The sequence below is a fragment of the Muscardinus avellanarius genome, assembly GCF_963383645.1.
Source record: "Muscardinus avellanarius genome assembly, chromosome: 2".
Classification (NCBI taxonomy): domain Eukaryota; kingdom Metazoa; phylum Chordata; class Mammalia; order Rodentia; family Gliridae; genus Muscardinus; species Muscardinus avellanarius.
In genome coordinates this window covers 138243999-138266700 of record NC_137787.1, presented here as the reverse complement: position 1 = coordinate 138266700, position 22702 = coordinate 138243999, and the positions used below count along the sequence as shown (strand labels likewise).

General features: G+C 43.8%; 1 protein-coding gene across 1 annotated transcript in view; it reads left to right on the top strand.

The window, feature by feature from the left end:
- Positions 1-7849, top strand: part of FOXO1 (forkhead box O1) — a gene marked incomplete at both ends in the record, with an annotated part of 102554 nt that extends 94705 nt beyond the window's left edge. Inside the window, one exon of the mRNA XM_080689939.1 lies at positions 6515-7849. Within this exon, the coding sequence (XP_080546065.1) occupies positions 6515-7849 (1335 nt within the window). The remainder of the gene's footprint in view (positions 1-6514) is intronic.
- Between the last annotated feature and the right edge of the window lie 14853 nt (positions 7850-22702).

The following is a 22702-nucleotide window of genomic DNA, read 5'->3' as shown; positions in this document are numbered from 1 at the left end:
GTGGTGTAAAAGAGAGGAAGCAGGAAGAAGGAATGAAGGCCACGCTGGGAGCCTGTAGAACAATGGCACACATTGAGAACGTTCACAGAAATTAGATAAAATGCTTTGGAAAAAATCTAGTTTGTCTAGCATTTTGAAAGAATTTCTAAAATTTCTAGAACAAGTTCATTTAGTCATATGCTCCAGTCTCTTAATATGAAGTTCCTTTTGTTAGGGCTGGTACAGTTCCAGGCAGCTGTGGGTCTCTGGGAGCCTTTGCATTTTCCTTGTGAGTCCCCAAAGCCTCTTTACAAGCTTTCCCCAGACCCATGTGCATACCTGAAATTCACACTTGAGCTGTTCTGGTTTCCTGCCATAAAGAGGAACCCACTGGAAGAAAAGCGAATCATGTTGCATACATTTGTCACCCATTAAGGCAGAAAATGAGTTTTGTTTTCTGCTCCCTTAAGGCTCACAAGGTACTTGTCTTAAGTGTGCTCCTTTGATTCTTCTCAACGATGGTGAATTCAAAGAGGTGGTTTTGTCAACCAGCAGCAGTGTTGCAGGTTGAGTCATACAGCCCTGCTTTAAGCTGTAACTGGAAAAATGATTTTCTGTTCCTCCACTTCCCCGGTTTTAAAGTAGGGCAAATATGCCTGCTTATATGGCTATTACAAAGATGAAATGAGATGTATTGACAGCAATAAATTATAAAGTTAGGTGTAAGGAATGGAAGCCAGTTTTGCAAGCAGGATCTATTGAGCTTAAGTTGCTGGCTTTGTCTTATCTTTGCTTGAACAACAAAAAACAAAACAAAACAAAAAGACCAGCGCACTCTCAGCACTGCTAAGCAGAAGAGTGGTTACAGTAGCAGTGGAAAGACTCTGGCTGAGAGGGTGGTCCCTGCACAGGCCTCTGAGGGGGCAGGGAAGCCCAGGGTGAAGAGAGGTGGCCAGGAGGAAGATGAGGCTCACTCTCAGTGGTGGGGGTCGAGAGACATAAGCAGAGGGCAAGACCAGGCCATTTCTTTAACTCAGACCTTAAGAATAGGATTGATGGAGGTAGAAGGTACAGAGAGTTTTCTAGACTTGGCTCAGAGCTACTTCTGCTCCTTTGATCTTTCTTGGAGCCTTAGGCTCCTAGAAGTCTATTGTAATAGACTAGTGGTCTCTAAATATATATATATATATATTTTTTTTTTAATTTATTTATACAATTCAAATATATACATTATATAACACATTCTTCTTTACCGTCCCTTCTCTTTTCATGTGTATCGGGTATTGGGGATTCGACCCAGGGGCATTCTATCATTGAGCTATACCCCCAGCCCTATTATAATTTTTTATTTTGTTCTTTTTATATTTATTTATTTATTTATTTATTTATTTATTTATTGTGGTACTGGGGTTCCTGGAAGGCCTTCTACCTCCAGGCTACACTCCCAGACCTATTTTTTTTACATTTTTTATTTGGAAACAGGGTCTCCAAAGCCAGCGCATACAGCTGGCTTCGAACCTGCACGATCCTCCTGTCTCTGCCTCCCAAGCGCGGGGATTACAAGTGTGCGCCACCACACCCGGCTTATAAATTTTTATTTTGAAACAATGTCACATGAAGTTGCTGAGGGCTTCACTAAGTTATTGAGGTTGGCATCAAATCTGCCATCCTCCTGTCTCTGCCTCTCAAGTACTAGTGGGATTACATGGCATGTGCCATCATGTTATTTTATTTATTTATTTATTGGTAGTACTAGGGTTCCTAGCAACCCTTCTACCTCCAGGATACACTCCCAGACCTATTTTTTATATATTTTTTTAATTTGGAAACAGGGTCTCTTAAGCCAGCAAGGCTGTCTTCACCTCCCAAATGCGGGGATTACAAGCTTGTGCCACCACGCCTGGCTCAAGTATGAATTTTAAAGGAAATAAAAATTGTAAGGATTCTGGCTGGCTGATTGTTGCTTTAGACCCTGAAGAAAGCTTGTGTAAAATGATGCTCCCCTGTGTCCTCATGGGGTCTGTGGATCAGAGGAAGTCGATGGCCTCTTCTAGCTGGGTGATAGAACAGCACGGTTGGCTCTCCATCAGAACAGCTCCCATGAGTGCAGGCTGGCGCCGACACCTGCTGCTGCTTCACACTGTGTCCATGCAGGAGATCAAGAACCTCAGGGCATCAAGAGCCCCAGGGCAGCAGTTCTCAACAAGACCCGGGGATGGCAGACACACTGGCAGACCAACCGGTGGCATTCATTTCTGAGATAGCACGCAGTGTGTAAAGAAAATATCAAAACTTTTCCCTAAACCAGTCAATTTTTCCAATAAATAAAATAAAAACCTCATGTTTGTGGAACAGTGGAAGGTGTGATTCTTCTATAAAGAAAGCATGATATAATTAGATAAATCTATAAAACACAGTGATGTTATTCTGTAGATATTATTGTAACAATAACATCACTAGTTTTGTTTGAGGGTAAGCATTTACATATATTTCCACATTTAAACTTCAGAGCCCTGCCAGTGTGGGAGCTATGAATCCATTCACTAGGTGCTAGAGTGCTTTCTTGGTGATGGTGCTGTGAGGTACAGCTTGTAAAAGACAGATAAGCTCTCCATACCAACACGCATGGCTTTCAGTATAGCAGGGAGCTGGACACACCCCAGGGACCAGATGTAGCAGAGTCATAAAAAAGACCCTCTTGTCACAGAGCTGTGAGATGAGATGGAAGGGATTATTAAGAATTGTTTCCAAGAGGAGGGGACAGTTGGGCTGAGGCAGAAGCTGTGGGGCTGTAGCTTTCGAGGAAAAAGATCAGTGCTTCTGGACGGTCCTGTGTGTGTCGTCTTACTGTTTGTCCAGTGGCTATTTGTATGGACTTGTTGTCTTCTCACAGAGATCATAAAAAGTTCTGGAGGTTAGGCTCTGTATTGAATTCGTTCTGTCCTTCTCTGCTCCTAGCATAAAATAAGTTGCAATTAATGTGAGTTGGCATGATTGGTACATGAATGGATGGATAAGAGATATGTTAGACTTCACACTTTCCCTCTAAATTTCAGAGATGTCAATCAGCAAACATTTATTGAACATTATCTTGTATGTAGAATATCTGTTAGGGCCGATGAGATTAGAAATTAATAATGAGCTCAGTCTCCTTGCCCTTTAAGAAGTTCAGAGTCTGGTCTATAGTCAGAATGAACAGAACTCCCATGAATTAAAAATGGGAGACCGGATTGAACAAGCAAGTAGTCTGTCCATATCTGTATCTCTCACACTGCCCATCTGTGGACTTTGTTGGGTCAGGTTTCCCAAGAGTGCGCTCTAGTACTTGGGGTGGTCAGGCATATTCATGGCAGAGGGGATCTGCAAGTGGGCCCAGAGTGCCAGCTCTGTCAGCAGAAAGCCAGCCCCTGCTGCAGAAATGCAGCAAGCAGAGAGGAGATTGGCTGAATTGGCATTTTCTCTAATGGCATCATGAGGAAACAGAGGATTTGGCTAAGTGATTGGCAAGTCACTCACCCCCTAGTCTCTTTCCCCAGGTAAGAGCTGTTAGAAGTTCAATAGCAGAGTCTCAGAGTCCCAGCAGTCACAGGTGGCTCTGCCACAGTCCCAGGCATAAGTGACTCTCTTGTCCATCCTCAGCCTGTCTACCGTAGAAGTGCAGACACAGCATCAGTAATAGCAGTACATATTTTTATAAGATTAACCTCTCCAAACTTCACCCCATAGAAATCATAGCTACTTTAATGTCCTGCTGGCTGTGTGAAAAACAGGAATTTATGTAACAAGCCCTGCACAGCAAACCTTTTCCTGTTCGGAAAAAAAAAATTTTTTTTTTAATTGTTGGCAAAGCAAGTAGACAGCTCTGTTACTCAAAGAGCGACCTGAAATGTCCTCTTAGAAAAATACACAGTATGATGTTTTGATAAGTAAGGAATTGCTTTGGCTTTTAAAAAGTCTTAGGTAGTGAATTAGTGTATATCCCACCTGAGTTAGTGAACCTTCTTGAACTTCCTTGAAGATTTCATTATCATGTCTTCTGCAGTCTTGTTAACAATGCTCCCTAACTGTACTTGGTGGTGGTCTGACAGAATCATCTTGAGTGTTATAGAGCTGCAGCCCTCTCTCCCAGGGTCAGTACAAACACACCAGGAAGCTGCTATCTGGGAAGATCTTTCTCCTCCTTTATCATTAACTAAATGTGACAGGGACAGGAGTCAAGCTTCCTCTCCTCCAGAGGTTTCATTGGAGCTTATCTGTGTGTCTATTGTGTTCAGAAAACAACACTGCCATGATCGAATATTGTGCCTGTGCCCAGATTTCCAGCATGTAGACAGCATCACAGGGTGCAGGGTCACAGTGTTTGGCTGTGGTCCAGCACTTTAAGGAGGAATTGAAAACTTGAGTTGCTAGTGTTGGTGGGCCCAGGAGACAAGCCTGTGGCTCTGTGAGTACACATGTACATGTGGGTATGTAGGACCTTTCCATGGAATGTCAGGAATCTTATGGGAATTAAATAGGACACAAGAGAGGTACAGTCCTCAGCCTCTTCTGGGGATATTGTATAGAGTTCAGACCCCTGCATCCTCCTCACAGCATGTCTTGAGCTGGGGATGGATCATCAGTTGGGAGGAAGAGGAAAGTCTTGGAAACAAAAGATTGTCGCTGCCAAGTGCAATGCACCTGCCCAGCATCCAGCCAGGAAGCTCCTGTTGGATGGAGTCTGACCTGCATTTGCTGTGCACTATGGCAGAAGGGCTTGTCACACAGCTACTGTGTTGTGACCCTTGGGCAAAATGTAGCACAGAGGATCAGAGGGCATAATGATATAAGGATTTCTCGCCAGATGTGGTGGCACACGCTTGTAATCCCAGTGCTTGAGAGGCTGAGACAGGAGGATCGCACAGGTTTGAAGACAGCCTCAGCTACTTAGTGAGGCTCTCCGCAACTTAGTGATGAGACCCTATTTCCAAATAAAGTATAAAATAGGTCTGGGAGTATAGCCCGGAGGTAGAAAGCCCCCGGGTTCTATTCCCAATACCACACATACACACACACATATAAAAAATAAAAATAAGGATTTCTCAGCTCTGACTTTTGGAATTCCTTCTGACTTTTCTGTCTCCTTTTAGAAGGTGAGGCCACCCCCTTCTGTTCTCTACCTCCTTTCAGTGAGAAAAGACGTGAGCTCAGCATTGTGTGGTAACCTTCCTGCTGTCTCTAGTGCAGTGGTTGGCACTCGGGCATCTTTGTCCTATGTCAATAGCAAGAGGATGTGGGCATTGTGGCTGCCTCCTTGGGTGACCACAAATCCAGCCAGAGCCCTTTTGTGCCCAGGAGAGGGGCTGCAGGGAGGGGAGGTGCTGAGTCAGCTGAATCTGACACCTACTTGGCATTGAAGGCCACAGAAATCCGGGGGCCTTGTGCTCAGCTCCATTCCCAGGGGTATATGATACTCAGGTTCCAGCTGCTGGAGTTGGAATCAGGCCCCTGAGGCCTGAGGCTGTAGATTGAATAGGTAGTGGCAATGCCCTCTTTGTGTTGGGGAAAAAGCTGTAAGACAAGGCCTCTCCTCCTCAGGGCTCAGAGTGTTTCCCACTTCTCTCCATTTGTGTCAGACAGACTCTCCCAAATGTTGGAAGTCTGACCATTGAATAGGAAAATCACAAGGAGACTTTCTTGTCCGTGGCTGAAGCCTACTAGGCTGTGGCCCCTTTCCCATATGTTTGGATTTGTAGGTTTGTATGTATGATTCTTCTAAGTTCCTATCTATACCCCACAGAGTAGAAGGGAGAGGTATGACTTAGAATCGTGTTCTCCACCCCCACTTCCCCTCTTTAGTTGTTTTGGATAGAGTTTAACCCACTGATGCAATGTCATGGAATTAGTTGGTATATTACTGGTTGTAGGAGTAAGGGGGTACCACTTGAATTTAAATTTTTCCTATTTTGGCAGATTAACTTTCTCACATAAAAAAGTGACTTATTTCCTGACATTCATATGCATTTGCTTAATGGACTTTGAAGGTATAAAACATGCAGGTCCTACTAGTTTCCAAGCTTTCAATTCTTGTCTAGGAATGTATCCCATTTTATCTTTCTGTTCCATAATCATGTGGGTCCAGTGATATAAAATTTCTTACTTGGTGTAAATGGCATGTTTGCTATGAAGAGAACTGGCAGTTGAGCAGTAGTGGGATGGAAAGGGATTTTGATGGAACTTTGATAAGAATGACTATTTGCATTGCATTGTAGCCAGAAAAGCTTTGGTGATTTTAAAACTAGTTTCTGTAATTTCCCTCATAAAATATAGCCATATCAAATAAAGTGTTTATAATCATGTATATTTAAAGGTACAGATACTATTTTTTCTACCAGTTTGAGATCTTTTATAGTGGGTATAGAACTGTTTGTTTTGACTGTTCAGATTGAAAGCTGTACTATAAACTATTAAAAATTTTATCTTCCATGTAATGAATGTTGAATAGATAAATTTTCCAAGTGGAAGAGTATCGTAACATGATCTTTTTACTTTTCAGAATTCAATTCGCCATAATCTGTCTCTGCACAGCAAGTTCATTCGTGTGCAGAATGAAGGAACTGGAAAAAGTTCTTGGTGGATGCTCAATCCAGAGGGAGGCAAGAGTGGAAAATCCCCCAGGAGAAGAGCTGCATCCATGGACAACAACAGTAAATTTGCCAAGAGCCGAGGCCGAGCTGCCAAGAAAAAAGCATCCCTCCAATCTGGCCAGGAAGGTGCTGGGGACAGCCCTGGATCTCAATTTTCCAAATGGCCTGCGAGCCCTGGCTCTCACAGCAATGATGACTTTGATAACTGGAGTACATTTCGCCCTCGAACTAGCTCAAACGCTAGTACAATTAGTGGGAGACTCTCTCCCATTATGACGGAACAGGATGATCTGGGAGATGGGGATGTGCATTCTCTGGTCTACCCACCATCTGCTGCAAAGATGGCTTCTACTCTGCCCAGTCTATCTGAGATAAGCAATCCTGAAAACATGGAAAACCTTTTGGATAATCTCAACCTTCTCTCATCCCCAACATCATTAACTGTTTCCACCCAGTCTTCACCGGGCAGCATGATGCAACAAACGTCATGCTACTCATTTGCGCCGCCAAACACCAGTCTGAATTCACCCAGCCCAAACTACCAAAAATACACATATGGCCAATCCAGCATGAGCCCTTTGTCCCAGATGCCTATGCAAACACTGCAGGACAAGTCAAGCTATGGAGGATTGAATCAGTACAACTGCGCACAGGGACTCTTGAAGGAGTTACTTACGTCTGATTCTCCTCCCCATAATGACATTATGTCACCAGTTGATCCTGGGGTGGCCCAACCCAACAGCCGGGTCCTGGGCCAGAACGTGATGATGGGCCCCAATTCGGTCATGCCAACCTATGGCAACCAAGCATCTCATAACAAAATGATGAACCCCAACTCCCATACCCACTCTGGACACAACCAGCAAACATCTGCAGTTAACGGGCGCGCCCTGCCCCATGCGGTGAACACCATGCCTCACACCTCGGGTATGAACCGCCTGACCCCAGTGAAGACACCTTTACAAGTGCCTCTGCCCCACCCCATGCAGATGAGTGCCCTGGGTAGCTACTCCTCAGTGAGCAGCTGCAATGGCTATGGACGGATGAGTGTTCTCCACCAGGAGAAGCTCCCCAGTGACTTGGACGGCATGTTTATTGAGCGCTTGGACTGTGACATGGAGTCCATCATCCGGAATGACCTCATGGATGGAGATACCTTGGATTTTAACTTTGACAATGTGTTACCCAACCAAAGCTTCCCACATGGTGTCAAGACGACGACACACAGCTGGGTGTCAGGCTAAGAGTTAGTGAGCAGGTAAGTTCACCCCAATATCAAAAAGCCTTTTGAAGAATAGAACTTAAAAGAGAGGAGCACGATGACTTGCCATGTGTCTTCCATGGTGAGGACTCTTGATGTCGACTGCCTGCCCCTTGCAGCAAGGCATCTTTTATCATTCATTCTCCGCCCTTTTTGCAGCTTATCAATTTTCCTTTTGAGCTTAAATATAAAGAAGCTTTCCTTTAACTGCTTTAGAGATTTCTTTTGACAGTTAGAGGGCTGCATCTTTTTAGCAGATCTTCAATAAATGAATACATTTGATACAAATCAAATGCTGAAGGTTTTTTTAAAGTGGAATTCTTCCCATTGAATGATTTAAAAACTGTTCAAGAAAGTACTAACCCTACCCATCCCCCCAAGTATTTCTGTCACTCTGGTTTTGTTAAGTTGAATTGATTTTAATTCGGCTGTATTTTCACTGTGTGTATGTGTGTATGTTTTTCTCCTAGGCTACACTTAAAAGTACTTCAGATTGTCTGACAGAAGGAACTGAGAGAAGCAGTCCAAAGATGTCCTTCACCCCTCTTTTTAGTTTTCTTGATTAAAAAAAAAAAAATCCTTTTTTCCTTTCGTCAGACTTGGCAGCGAAGACACTTTTCCTGTACAGGATGTTTGCCCAGTGTTTGCAGGTTATGTGCTGCTGTAGATAAGGACTGTGCCATTGGAAATTTCATTACAATGAAGTGCCAAACTCACTACACCATATAATTGCAGAAAAGACTTTCAGATTCTAGTGTGCTTTCAAGTTTTGTATATAAGCAGTAGATAAAGAATTGTATTTGTGTGTTTTTGTTTTTTAAAATACCCATTTGGTCCAAGGAAAGTTTATACTCTTTTTGTAATACTGTGATGGTCTCATGTCTCGATAAGTTAAACTTTTGTTTGTACTACCTGTGCTCTGCTGAAGTGATGAATCAAAGAGAATCAAGATCTCCATTCTGCACCTCCATTGAACGTCTTTGGACCTGTTCACATGCCACAGGACTTTCATGAGAACCCAGTAGCCTGTTAATCAATCTGCTGAATTAATGGACTTGTCAAACTTTTGGAGAAAACAAAAACATAAATGCCAGCGTTGTACAGGTCTTTTCTATTTTTTGTTTATTTTGTTATTTGCAAATTTGTACAAATACTTAAAATGGTTCTAATTTCCAGATAAATGATTTTCAATGTTATTGTTGGAACTTGAGATCATTTTTGGAATAGATATTGAACTTTAATGTTTTCTTAAAACTAGAGTCTACTTTGTTACATTGTCTGCTTGTAAATTTGTGGAATCACAGGTATTTGGGGGAAGCGTTCATGATCTTCATTTTGTATTTCTAACTGGATTAGTACTAATTTTTATACGTGCTTAACTGGTTTGTACACTTTGGGATGCTACTTGGTGATGTTTCTGACTAATCTTAAATCATTGTAATTAGTACTTGCATACTCAACGTTTCTGGCCCAGTTTGGGCGGGAAAGTGATGTATAGTATGGACACTTCGTGTTTCGTATTTAGAAGAAGTTAATATGTTTTTATGTATGTATTTTAAAGATTTTTCACCTGCTTCTATGACCCTGTGAGCTCTGTGCACCGCATAGCCTCAAGTCTCCTGCTAGATGCCCATGTGTTGCATTGTTAGTTATTCCTGGGAGGCCTCAAAATGTTTGTAGATCAGAAGGAGGGACCTATATCCAAAAAATAAAAATAAAAAATGCTCCTTTGTCCACCTGAGGATTTCAATCAACTCAACTCTTTAAGAGTTGTGCTCCAGCAAAAGTTTCCCTTATACCTCTGTACACTTTATTTCATTCTAAGTGTGGGTTGGTTTTGCATCTCTGCCTTGAAGAATCTTGTCAGTCCTCTTCATCCCTTTCTCTTCTGTCCTACAAAATTAAGTTGAAGGAGGAAGTTTTAAAAATGGGACTTGAGTGGTTTGTAGAATGCTTTGTTGTGTATAGGTACAGATGGTACAGGTAGACTAAAATTCATTCAAAAATTGGGGCAACTAATTTGAAAACCAGCCAGTTGTGAGTTGTACATTTGAATTTATTTTAAGATCCTTAGGTTAAAAACTTGAGCGTTTCTTCAGGCTTTAGTAACTTAAACCATTAACTGTGATCATTATGTTTTAATAGTTTCCAGTTACCTGTAAGTGACAGACCAGTTAATTGGCTATGCCTCCTGTTTGATCCATTAGTATTTCCAGGACATGAGGAACGCCTGGAGTCATCACAGAAAGGAACAGGTGCAGCACAGTGTTCCTCTTGCCTTCTTGAGAAGGTTCTGATTTCTGTGTACATGGTCTAAATCACAGTCTAAATTGTCTTTTCGTGTATGTCAGTTGCATCTCCACTGGCTTAGTTTTTCTCACATCCTTAACAAGATCACAAGTGTTTCCTGATAGGCTTCCTATAGTAGTCCAGCTCTGTTTTAAGTTTCCCACTGTGACTCTTCTATTTGTTGAGCAGCCACCCCTCTAACCCTCTTCTATCTGGGCACTCTGAAACTTGGCTTGTTTTTAGAAAGCTCATGTGCTCATTTGTGCTCCTGTGTTTGTTCACTTTCCTCCCTCACACCATTGCTTCCATCACAGGGGAGCCTCCAAGCTCCTACTCAGCTAAGTCACTGGTAGAGTAGCTTTTGAAAGGTATTTCTTTCTCCCAAGTCTGTATACCACCCTCCTCCCAATTTTTCTCTGTTGAAATCCTCATATGAATCTTGGGCAGCTGTGTGGGTACTATGAAGTCCAGGGGAAAGCAGCTTGTGTATTTTGAAAGCAGACATCATGTGGCCTCGGGGAGTTCTTTTTCTGTAATAATACTGACTTTCTGGAGTAATTAGTATATTATTGTACATGATTGCTTTGTGAAATGTGCAAATGATATCACCTATGCAGCCTTGTTTGATTTATTTCCTCTGGTTTGTACTGTTATTAAAAGCATACTGTATTATAGAGCTATTCAGATATTTTAAATATAAAGATGTATTGTTTCCGTAACATAGATGTATGGAATATATTTAGGTAATAGATGTATTACTTGGAAAGTTCTGCTTTGACAAACTGACAAAGTCTAGGTTAATTAGCAAACATCCTATCCTGGTGAGCAGTAAATCAGTGGAACATCCCAAGAAGAGGATAAGGACACTTAAAATGAAAACAGTTCTCCAGCGTGTACAGTTTGATTTGTTCAACTGCTGAATATATGTTACCAGTACTTCCCCACACCCTCCAAAAACGTGAAATTCTTACTTTCAGGTCTTAAGAGTTCCTAATCTATAACTGATTTTTAAACAAAAGGTTTCTAAGTTTCTCCTGGTTTTAGTTTGGGAGTAATTATTCAGTAAAAAGTGCAGTGTGGTTTATGCAAACAAAATAGCTTGGCATTGCAGTTGGCCCTTCCTTGAGGTGGGGCCCAGCCTGGCACTGTGGCCAGGGTGACATGTAAGTCCTGTCAGGATGGTCACACCTTCCTACATTTCACCACCTGAGTTTAGTAACAGTGCAGATTTCACGTCCCTGTTCCAATACTCTCTGAGAAGTGCCTGATGATGCTGATGTACTTACAGACACAAGAACAATCTTTGCTATAAGTGTATAAAGCCATAAATGTACATAAATTATCTTTAAAATGGTTTGGTGTCTTTCTTGCCTTAATTGTTAAGAATGAGCTCTTTATTAGGGTTTTTGTTTGTTTAGCAATCAACTACTTGAATTAAGCCTTGTTAACCACAGTGTCATGGTTTATTCAAATCTGGTATTTCCTTTGGATGAAAGGGGGAATAGTCCCTCTAGGACCAGACCATGGCCCCTTGAGGTGAAGACCAAGCACAATCTCTGATAAAAAATAATCTGGAGCCCTTCCTCTTTGGAATGTCTGAAACTACATCCGGTCCAGTAATTATGAGGCATATTCAATCTCATGTCAGAACAGACTGTGCTGGAGGTGAAAGCACTGTGAAAGGCAAGTTAGGGGGGTTCTGGCAGGGTCGGCGTAGGCAGGCTCTGGGTTCTGTGGAGAGATGACGGTTTTTACCCCTACATCTTGCTGAAGCAGGAGGGTCAGTCCTTTCAGAGGCTGTAGATAGAGGATTTTGTGTTTGCTTTTTTAAGAAACTGCTTGAGGAATGAGCTAGGATTTGATTAACATGTAAAAATGCATTTTAAACCATGGCCTAGTCTCTGCTTCCTTCCAAATATCTCAAGCAAGTGAATACATTAGAGTAACAAGGAAATAGGGTGTCCTAATGTTTATCTGTTTAGATACCAGAAGGTCAGTGAGCCCAACACACACACACACCACACCACACCACACCACACCACACACCACACACCACATACCACACACCACACACCTCACATGAACACACACACCACCCTTCCTGCAGTGAAACCCTGTCTTTAAAAGGTACAGAATCAGAAGTCTAGTGTATAAAACAAGTGTCTACTCCCAGACCCTGAGGCTCATGCCAGATCACTTTGAAAATTGCTGATTAGATTCAAATGCAGGAAAACACCTTGATGGTACTGCGAGCTGGTTCGTCTCATAACCCTCTAGACATCTACACAAAATCATGCATCAAGTGCCATTTTTTGAGACCAGTTCCCAAGTTTTATATTATTTGATAAATGGTAGTAATAAAGCAGGAAGGACTCTCTTGGGAGGAGATTGGTGCTTAGCCCCCTAGGAGCAGAGGCTTCCTTCTTTGGAAGGTACCTAGGCTCCTGCCACGACAAGCGATGACAGTAAAAAAAGAATGTATACTTAGGATTTTTTCTTGGCCTGTGAGCCAGCCAAAGGACTTTGTCTTGGCTACTGTTTCTCCATGTTTCAGATGGCCCAACAGTCATGCTAGCTAGCCTTACTGTGGTTGGTGTGGTTAGGTTAGGTAAACTGAATCAAGAGAGGGGCTGAGTGTTGGTCTCTGAAGCAGACATTACCTACATGGTGAACCTCCTATCATTTGAAAGTGCTCATTACTGGCACATGAGCCTGTAGCAGGGCTGCTGGGCCTCCAAAAACGAGGCTATATTCATGGTAAGATTCCTTATTATAATCTATTATTTTTATGTAAAAATGGTTCTGGTGATGTAAATATGTAGACTTAAGAGTGTTTCTAAGTTTATGGGACTGGAAAATGAGTGAGACTTCTGGCGAGATGGGTAAGGAGGCAGATGTGAGCTGGGATGAAGGAAAGGAAGGCGGTCCTAGGGTCCTAAATGTCTTGTTTGTACTAGAAGCTACAAGTGGAAAGTAGAGATTTATATTCTTCAAGAAAAAAGAGGGCAACTCTGGATGACTTGGTATTATTTCCTCTATACATACTATTTCCATGAGCTCTAGAATGTATTGATGTATTGTGGGCAATACATCACGCAACCAGGCACGAAATGAAGCCCACTGAACTGACGGCTGACAGTTTGAGGAGCCATTGACTAGAGGAAGCTACGGAATGTCATCAGGCATCTAGAAGTCAAGAGAATGTTAAGTTTTTTGAGGCTAACTCAGAGCACACTTTGAAATATGGCCAAGGCCATCAAAGAGATCAGGGCTACCTTCCCTAGATGCTGGCCAACTTTTCTTAGCTGGGATGATGGCAGGACACACTCTTCTGCTCCCAAATAACACCCCATGAACTCAGAGGCTGGAGGAAATTTCTGGCAGTATCTTTGCATGTTCTCAAGTCCTAAAAGTCTTGTTTGTACTGGAAGCTACAAGTGGAAATTAGGGATTTATATTCTTCAAGAAAAAAATAGGGCAACTTGGGATGACTTGGTATTTCCTCTATACATACTACTTCCATGAGCTCTAGTACTCAGACAAAAACAGCTTTTAGAATTACTACAAAGCAAGCCAGGTGTGGCGCACACTTGTAATCCCAGCATTTGGGTGACTGAGACAGGAGGATTGTGGTTCACAGACAGCCTCAGCTACTTAGGCCCTTTGCAACTTCAGTGAGACCGTTTCAAAAAAAAAAAAAAAAATAGGGCTCGGGGTGTAGTTTGGAGGTAAAATGCCCCTGGTTTCGATCCACAGTACAAAAAAAAAAAAGCCACAAAGCTTAAAAGTTGCAGATGGTGACATGTTGTTTCTTATAGTTGTGAAGTTTCAACAATCAGTTTGGGGGGCTGTAATATTACTAAAATTGCTGCCTACAGCTGTGTGTGGTGGCGCATGCCTATAATCCCAGTACTTGAGAGGCTGAGGCAAGATGACCGCCTCAGTAAGTAAGTTGTCATCCACCTAGTAAGATCCTGTTCCAAAGTAAAAATTTAAAAATAGGGCCAAGGGTATAGCTCATAGATAAGAGTGCCTCTGGGTTTAATCCCCACTACCACACACACACACACACACACACACACACACACACACACACACAAATTTGCTGCCTAAGAAATGACCTTAGATGAGACAGCTGTGCAGAATAAAGCTCCTGGTCAGCCATTTTAATCAGGGTTTCCTCTGATTAATTGGGATAGAGGGGTGGTTTATTCGCACTTCAGTGCTTGGTTTCAGAAGAAGCCAGAGATGACCATTACTTAGTCTCTGCTGGTGTCAAGGATGCTTAGAGTGCAGTGTGGGAAGCTTCTTGCTGCTCGGGCAGCGACTTCCCCACAGATAGGTAAGTTGAGGATACCTTAAGCTACCTGCCTCACAGGTTTGACATGAGGATTATAGAGTGAGGTAATGTCTGTGAGTGGCTTCCTGTGTCGGGGAGAAAGACAGCTTGTATGAGTCGGTGTCAGCTTAGGTAATAGTAGGCCTTTGGGGATTTGTTTCCTTCATGGGGCTCCTGGACATCTCCCTGCGGGGTAAGCAGAAGAGCTTGGTTCATTTCCAGTGTGTTTCTGCATCCTCATTTGCTGTTCCTTGTCTGTTGAGCAAGGGAGTGTGTCAACAGTTTGCCAGACCCATACTCTGGGAGAGTTAATAGGCTTTTCTTGGAAACTCTAGAAGTACTACCAGTAGTAAATTGTAAACCTATTACATGCCCAGTGCAACCTGGCTGTGAGATTTATTTCCTAAGGAGTTCCTCACCAGGGATCTGTCCTAAGGACATTTAGAGATGATTTACCTTATTTGACCTTGACCATATCCCAGTCCAGAATGGACACAAAGCCTCCAACTCCACGTGCCGTTCCTGGGTGTCCACTTGTAAGACAGAAAGGAAAAGCCTGCTGTTGAGGGGACTCCTATGGGGGTGATGGAGACCACTCCTCAAGATTCGATAAACTTACAGGGATTCTGTGAGCTGTGTTTAAGTACCTCCATTATTTACGAGTTAGATAAATTTACAATTAAATCGACTAAAAATGAAGGTGGTAGCCAGGTATGGTGGCGCACACTTAATTCCAGTACTTGGGAGTCTGAGACAGGAGGATCGCAGGTTCGAAGCCAGTCTCAATTTAGTGAGGCTGTCGGCAACTTAGACCCTGTTTTCAAATAAAAAGAGCTGAGGATGGCTGGGTGTTGTGGCACATGCTTATAATCCCAGTACTTGGGAGGCTGAGACAGGAGGATCGCAGGTTTTCAGCCAGCCTCAACTACTTTGTGAGGCCCTCTAACTTAGTGAGACCCTGTTTCCAAATAAAATATAAAATAGGTTTGGGAGTGTATCCCGGAGGTAGAAAGCCCCTAGGTTCCAGTCCAGTACCATACACACACACAGACACCAAAACAAAACTAGGGATGTAGCTTGGAGGTAGAATGCCCTTGGGTTGAATCCCCAGTAACACACACACACACACACACACACACACACACACACACTACACAAAGGTGGTAAAATAGTGCTTCCTGGTGAGCGCTGTGTCCTATTGTCTTCTGTGGAGGTGAATGCACCAGCTATCTCTTGGGGGAGGATACTATACAGTGGTAGACTGCTACATGTGGTTTCTGAACAGGTTCAGCCTCATGAATATAATTTGAATGAGGGTGAAAAGTAGTTGGACAGCTAAATCACATCTGTGAAGTGTATTGAGGAAAGAGTTGACTGCTTGGGAAGCAAGACTCAAATCCTGACCAAACTGCTGCCTTATTTTGGCTATAGAGAAGAGTCCCTCACAAGTCAACAAAAGTATTCTGTGAGAATCAATTGGTCTGATAGAATTTACAATAAAAGTAATGTTTATTTGTTAATTATTAGCTACACATCTTTTGCAGCAGTAAGTATATAATAAACATATATATACAGACATTCCCAGTTTCCCCACAGAGCAGGTTAAGCATGTAACCAGCACACCACTGACTCGCGTATGAAAGCATTCCAAGACTGTTGATTCTAGGGACAGAACTGGGAGGAAGGACACAAGGGGATGAGGACAGGAGGTTGAGGGAGGGTGCAGGGCACGGGCAGATCAGCAGTGATGAAAAGCAGTGAGGCTCAGGGCAGTGGAGTGGAAGGGGTTGGGGTGATAAGGCCCCAAGATTGGGTGCTATGTGCAAGTTAGTTGTCTGGGCTGACCTAAGGAACTGGAATTTGAGGGAGGGAAGGACATTGCCCGTCCAGGTGCTGGAGCCTTTAATTTGGGGGAAGAAACCAGCAGGTAGATGTCAGTGACTGGAAAGTGTCCAGTGGAATCACTGGGTGTCAAGTGTCCACAGAGGCCTTTAACAGGAGGGTTAGGCTCCAAAGTTGGAATAGGCAAAAGGATGTCAGTTCTGCTTTTGAGATTCACTGTAAATAGAAATAACCACCTGTGTACTGAAGTTACTGTGGGAATTAAATGACCACAGTTAACCTGTCACAATATCCAGCACACAGTAAGGGCTCACAAAATAGAGCTGACAAGCATTCTGGTTTGCCCAAGATAGCTTGTTGCCCCAGCACGAGGATTCCTTAAAACTCCCAAGAGTGTTCAAGTTGGGTGGTTCATACACATTCACCCTACCCACAAATGGTTGTCTTCACATTAATTGCTTTCTAGAACTCTCTCCAAAGTGGGTATATCAAGAGCCCTTATTGGAGTGAAAGGACTTGGGGTCCCCTTGGTAGAAGCTGTTGTGGACGACGGGGTTATTTTTCTGAAGGAATGTTAGCCTGGTGTCAGTAGCTTAAAGCTTAATCAATGGTATATGCTATGGTGTGGGTATTTATATCCCCACAAAATTTCTATGTTGAAATCCTCACCCCCAACATGACGATATTAGGAAGTGGGGAGTCTTTGGAGGTGATTAGGTCAGACAGGCTTCAAAGAGCTAGTGAGCCCCTTCACCAGGGGAAGCCACAGCAAGTAGGTACCATGTGTGACCAAGAAACAGGCCCTTATCACCACCTACGGATCCTGCTGGTCCTTGATCTTGGACTTCCCAGCCTTCAAAATGGTGAGAATAGACCTATATTGTTTCTAAGCCACCCAACCTAGGGTATCTTGTTATTAGCAGCAAGAGCGGACACCACGTGAGAGCTTTCCCTCCTTTCACCAGATCTTCCACCTTTCATACTGGTCACGGTCAGTATACTTCCAGCCCTTCCACACACCCTGACAATGTGTCTGGGATGTCTTTTGCTTCCAGTCAAGGTCCTGCTCAAAGCCCTCTCCTGCCCTTCAAGCCTACCGCCATGCCTTGGATCACTGGTTACTCACACAGGTGAACAGATGGAGGTGGGACCCATTTTCCAAACAGACCCATGGCTGCCTTTAGCTCTGACCATGCCAGTGATCCTCCTGAGGGGGGCTGGCAGCATCCCATGGAGAAGTTCAGAGCCAGGCCTGACTGACACGGTCCGGGCAGCCTACAGCAATTGCCAGTGCACTTGACCCCTGGCCACAGCCAAAGGCATTCATTCCTCTTTGGTGAGCCGGCCTGCGCCTGCCAACATTCCAACAAATTAAAAGCCGACCAAGAAGCCCAAAGTATGTTGACAAGTCTGGAGCTGCAGTTCTCTTTCTTCAACCAGGGAGAGTACAGAGGCCAGGGAGGGGGACCGACCAGTGATGAAATGGCTAGGAGGGATCCTGCCACCTCCTCTGGCTGCAGAACCCCTCTCCACTTAGCTTTCCTCTGGGCTCCAGGACAAAGCCAGCCTTTCATTCGGCTCCCACCTCTCCAAACCGACAGCAACCATAGATGAATAGCTGCCATGCATCAAAATGCCCGTTCATCTGCTATCTCCCAGGAAGGCTTGCCTATCTACAGAGACAGCTAGGGTGTGCTGACCCGGGCACAGTTATATCCTCTGAGTTAAAAAAAAAAAAAAAAGACATCTGGTCACCCCAAGGTAGGTAGTTGACCGCTGTTCATACCCCTTTTGTGAAGGACACGACTGCTGTTGCGTGTAGTTTGGCCTTACTGTTGTCCCATTGGGTGTCCACACTTCTCCCATCTAAATAGTTTTGGAGAAAATATGTGGATTTCACATGGATATTTAAAATATATTATCTTAGCTGGGAATGGTAGCACCCACCTATAGTCCCCAGTACTTGGGAAACTGAGACAGGAGGATCCCAGATTCAAGGACAGCCTCAGCAAGTAGTAAGACTCTCATCAACCTAGCAAGACCCTTTCAAAATAAGAATAACTGGGCTGAGAGTGTAACTCGAAGGTAGAATTCCCCTGGGTTTGATCCCTAGTAACAAAATTTTTTAAAATAAGTATTTTTTATTTATTTTTTATTTTTTTTATTTTTTTTTATTGTTGGTGGTACTGGGGTTCCTGGAAGCCTTTCTACCTCTGGGAGAACGATTGATTCTCCTTTGCAAGGTGAAGAAAGATTTTCTGCTTTGTTGCCGGGCGTGGTGGTGCACGCTTGTAATCCCCGCACTTGGGAGGAGGAGACAGGAGGATGGTGCTGGTTCGGAGCCAGCCTTGCTGGCTTAAGAGACCCTGTTTCCACATAAAAAAGTTAAAAAAATAGGTCTGGGAGTGTAGCCCGGAGGTAGAAGGGCTTCCAGGAACCCCAGTACCACCAAAAAAAAAAAAAAAAAAAAAACTTTTCCTGCTTTGTAATGCCACATCTACCCATATACCTAACAACATGGCAACGAGGCAACTCCCGAAAGCCAGGCAGTTCTTTTCAGAATTGTGACGTTGTGATGAACCATACCCTGGATAAAAAATTTAATTTGTTCTTTTCTTCTTTTTTTTGGTATTCAGGATTGAACCCAGGGGCATTCTGCCTCTGAGCTCTACCCCCAGCCCTTTTTTATTTTGAAACAGCTATTGACCAAGTTGCTGAGGCTGGCCTCAAACCTGTGGTCCTTCTGTCTCAGCCTCCCAAATCCTGGGATTACAGGTGTGCACCACCACGCCTGGCCTCATTTAATCTTATATAAACACATCCAGGACTTCAAAAGTTCTTAGAGTCATGTTTTAAATCAATATTATCGTTACATTTCGAGTTCCCTTCTGACTCCCCCTGCCTCTTTTTTATCTTAAAAAAAATGGTAGTCTATTAAAGGCATGGATGTAATTTTCAAAACCCTGGATAGAGCTGGCTGGAAGCATTTAAGAGCTGTATGGAATCTCGTGTAACCATCATGTGCCTTTTTTGGGAAACAACAGTCTGAGCAATTGTCATTGCCTTTTGTAAGAAAATCACATGATTAAAAAATAGATGGCTAGCAATAATTCTGTTGTCACTTGGTTACTGGCAGGAGGAGGGAGAGGGAGGAAGACATAAGAAAAATGCTTTCTTGGATCCCTTAGCCACACCAATCTGCAAACCTTCCTGGAGTAAATAATTTCCTTTGTCATTTCTGGGTAACTATAAAAAGGCTCCGGAATGTTTCCAGGCCTGGGTATTCTGTTGTGTAATACTTTAGGAGTCTGTGTTACCTTATTTTTCTCCATGAGTTGGTCCAAACCCAGCCATTTTCCCCCTGCTGGATCTGAGTGCTGGGAAACTAATATGAATGGAATGAATGAAATTTCAGTCTGTCGTGGCCAATAATGTCCCCCTCTGGGATCAGAATCTCTTAACATGTTTGACAGCAAAAACAAGTGTGTATCAGCTTCAGATCCCAGAGGCGCGGCTGTGACCTCCATTGGCAGGCACTATGAAATGAAGCTCCTTCGGCCTCACGTGTCCTCTCCAGGGAGAGCTGCAGGCTTGCCCCCGGGGGTGGCCTACTCCTGAGGATGACTGGGATCCTCCTGTCACCTTGTGGATTCCAGGGAATGAAGACCCAAGTAAGAAATGTTGGAGAGTAGCACAACTGGCTGTGGAGCAGCGCGGAGTAAGTGATAGAATTGGGTGTTTCTCTGTGAAATGAGCTGATGGGTGTTTTTCCGGGGAAGTTCTAAGATGTGTGGAGGAAAAACTGTCATTAAAAAAAAAAAAAAGTAGCCGGGCGTGGTGGCGCACATTTGTAATCCCGGCATTCGGGAGGCTGAGACCGGAGGATCGCGGTTCGCGGACAGCCTCAGCTATTTAGTGAGGCCCTCTGCAACTCAGTGTGACCCTGTTTTAAAATAAAGAATAAAAAATAGGGCTGGGGGTGTAGCCCAGAGATAGAATGCCCCAGGGTTCCATCCCCAATACTGGAAAAAAAAAAAGGATGGAGCTGGACATCCCATGTATCTGGGAGGCTGAGATGGGAGAATTGCAGAATTGAAGTCAGCCTCAACAATTTGGCGAGGTCCTCAGCAACTTAGTGAGACTCTGTTCAAAAAAAAAAATAGGGCTGAGGAGTATAGCTCAGAGGTAGAACGCCTCTGGGTTCAATCCCCAGCAACACACACACACACACACACACACACACACACACACACACACACTAGTTCTTTGCATCCATAATATCAGTGTATCCAGGGATACCAGGAACTTCTGTCCATGCTGACTCCTCAGCCTTTCTTTGAATTAAAGGGTCGAACCAATCCCTTTGCCTTGGACCACAGACTAGTGACGACACATCTCCGCTGGAGGAGGTGAGTTGCTGGAAACCCCAAGAGAACTTCAGAAATTTGAGAAATCCCCAGTGTTTCTCAAAAGTGTGAGCTACTAAGTGCGGCCAAGATCACAGTACGTGGAGAGGTTTGTATGAAGTGTCAGTGTCAGGACGCCTTCCCAAGACCTATGGGATCAGACCTTAGATGGGATGTGACAGTGGAGAAATCTGCGCTTTATTCTAAGTGGTTTGTGTATACATTCATAGCGTTATGTCTACTATTGTATTCTTTATGACTTCGCCACCTCCAGTCCCCTGGAGTCTCCACTCATCTATCTGATGTTACCCTTATTGCCAAATCTCTCTCTAGTTTCCACATATGAACATGTCTTCTCGTTTTTTTTGGGTTTTTTTTTTTTTTTGAGACTGGCTATACTCATTTAGTTCTCTAGCATACTCATATATTCTCGAGTTCATCTGTTTTCCTACAAATGGTGCGATTTTGTTCTGCAGTTTAGGAATCTCCTAGTCTATGGAAAGGCTGCAGTGCGTCCTGCTCATCATTCATTCATTCATTCACTCACTCATTCACTCAGTTGAGTTGATTTGCATAATATTGGCTGGGTAGAAGGCTCTGGACAGGGTGCTAGGGACCCCTCAGTGGAGAACAGGGCAGATATATTACTCTTCTGCTTCAAGCTTGCAGACTTCTACTTATCTTTGGACTGTAGTAAAGTCTAGAAGAAAGGTGCTATGAGGTAGTCTTTAAAAACAGGCTACCTAGCTGGGCATGGTGCCATACGCTTGTAATCCCAGTACTCGGGAAGCTGAGAAAGGGGGGTTGCAGGTTTGCGGCCAGCCTCCGCTACATAGTGTGCCCCTCAGCAACTGCTAACCAGTGAGATCCTGCTTCACAATAAAGAATAAAAGCCAGGTGTGGTGACACATTCTTTTAACTCCAGCATTTGGGAGGCTGAGACAGGAGGATCACTGTTTGAAGACAGCCTCAGCTACTTAGCAAAGCCCTTTGCAACTCAGTGAGACCCTGTTTCAAAATAAAAAATAAAAAAATTGGGCTGGGGGTGTAGCTCGGAGGTAGAATGCCCCTGGGTTCCATCTCCAGTACTGCAAAATAAAGAAGAAAGAAGAAAAAGAAAGAAAGGGAGGGAGGGAGAGGGAGAGGAGAGAGAGAGAGAGAGAGAGAGAGAGAGAGAGAGAGAGAGAGAGAGAGAGAAGGAAGCTGGGGGTATATCTGGGAGGTAGAATGCCCCTGGTTTCAATGCCCAGTACCATTAAAAAAAAAAAAAATTGGCTACTTGATAGTTGTAACCCCAGTACTTAGGAGGCTAAGACAGGAAGATGACAGGCTTGAGGCCAGCCTCAGTCAGCGAGACCCTGCTTCAAAATAGAAAGGACTGGGGGTATAGCTCAGAGGTAGAACACTCCCCGAGTTCAGTCCTCAGTACCCCACCAACACACAGGCACGCACGCAGATGTGCTGCTTGGATCAAGCAAATGCTAGACTGGTCTTGGCCCTTAGTTCTCAGTTTTCCAACCCTCATCACAGGCTCTTACCTGCCCACCTGCTGGTGGACAGCCTGGCCTCCTGTTCTCTAGGGGCTCCCCGCCTCCAAGGCCTGGCTGGGCCTCTCTGGCTCAGCATCTCACCAGCACAAGGCTCAATGCCTACATAGTACCACTCCCAGTGATGTAGTGTGGGCCAAGAGCTGACCTGGAAATGGCCCCATTTGATCCAACCTGAGCACCAGCTAAGCCAAATATCTCCAGGTCTCAGGACAATAACAGCCCACTCCCAGAAAGTTTGTTTTCCATTGGAAATGAGGAGGCCTTTTCTTCCCTTTTTCTTTTTATGTATTTAATTTATTTATTTCTGTGGCACTGGGGATTGAACCCAGAGGCATTTTACCTCTGAGCTAAACTCGCAGCCTGATTTTATTTTGTACTTGGAAACAGAGTCTCACTAAGTTGCGGAGGGC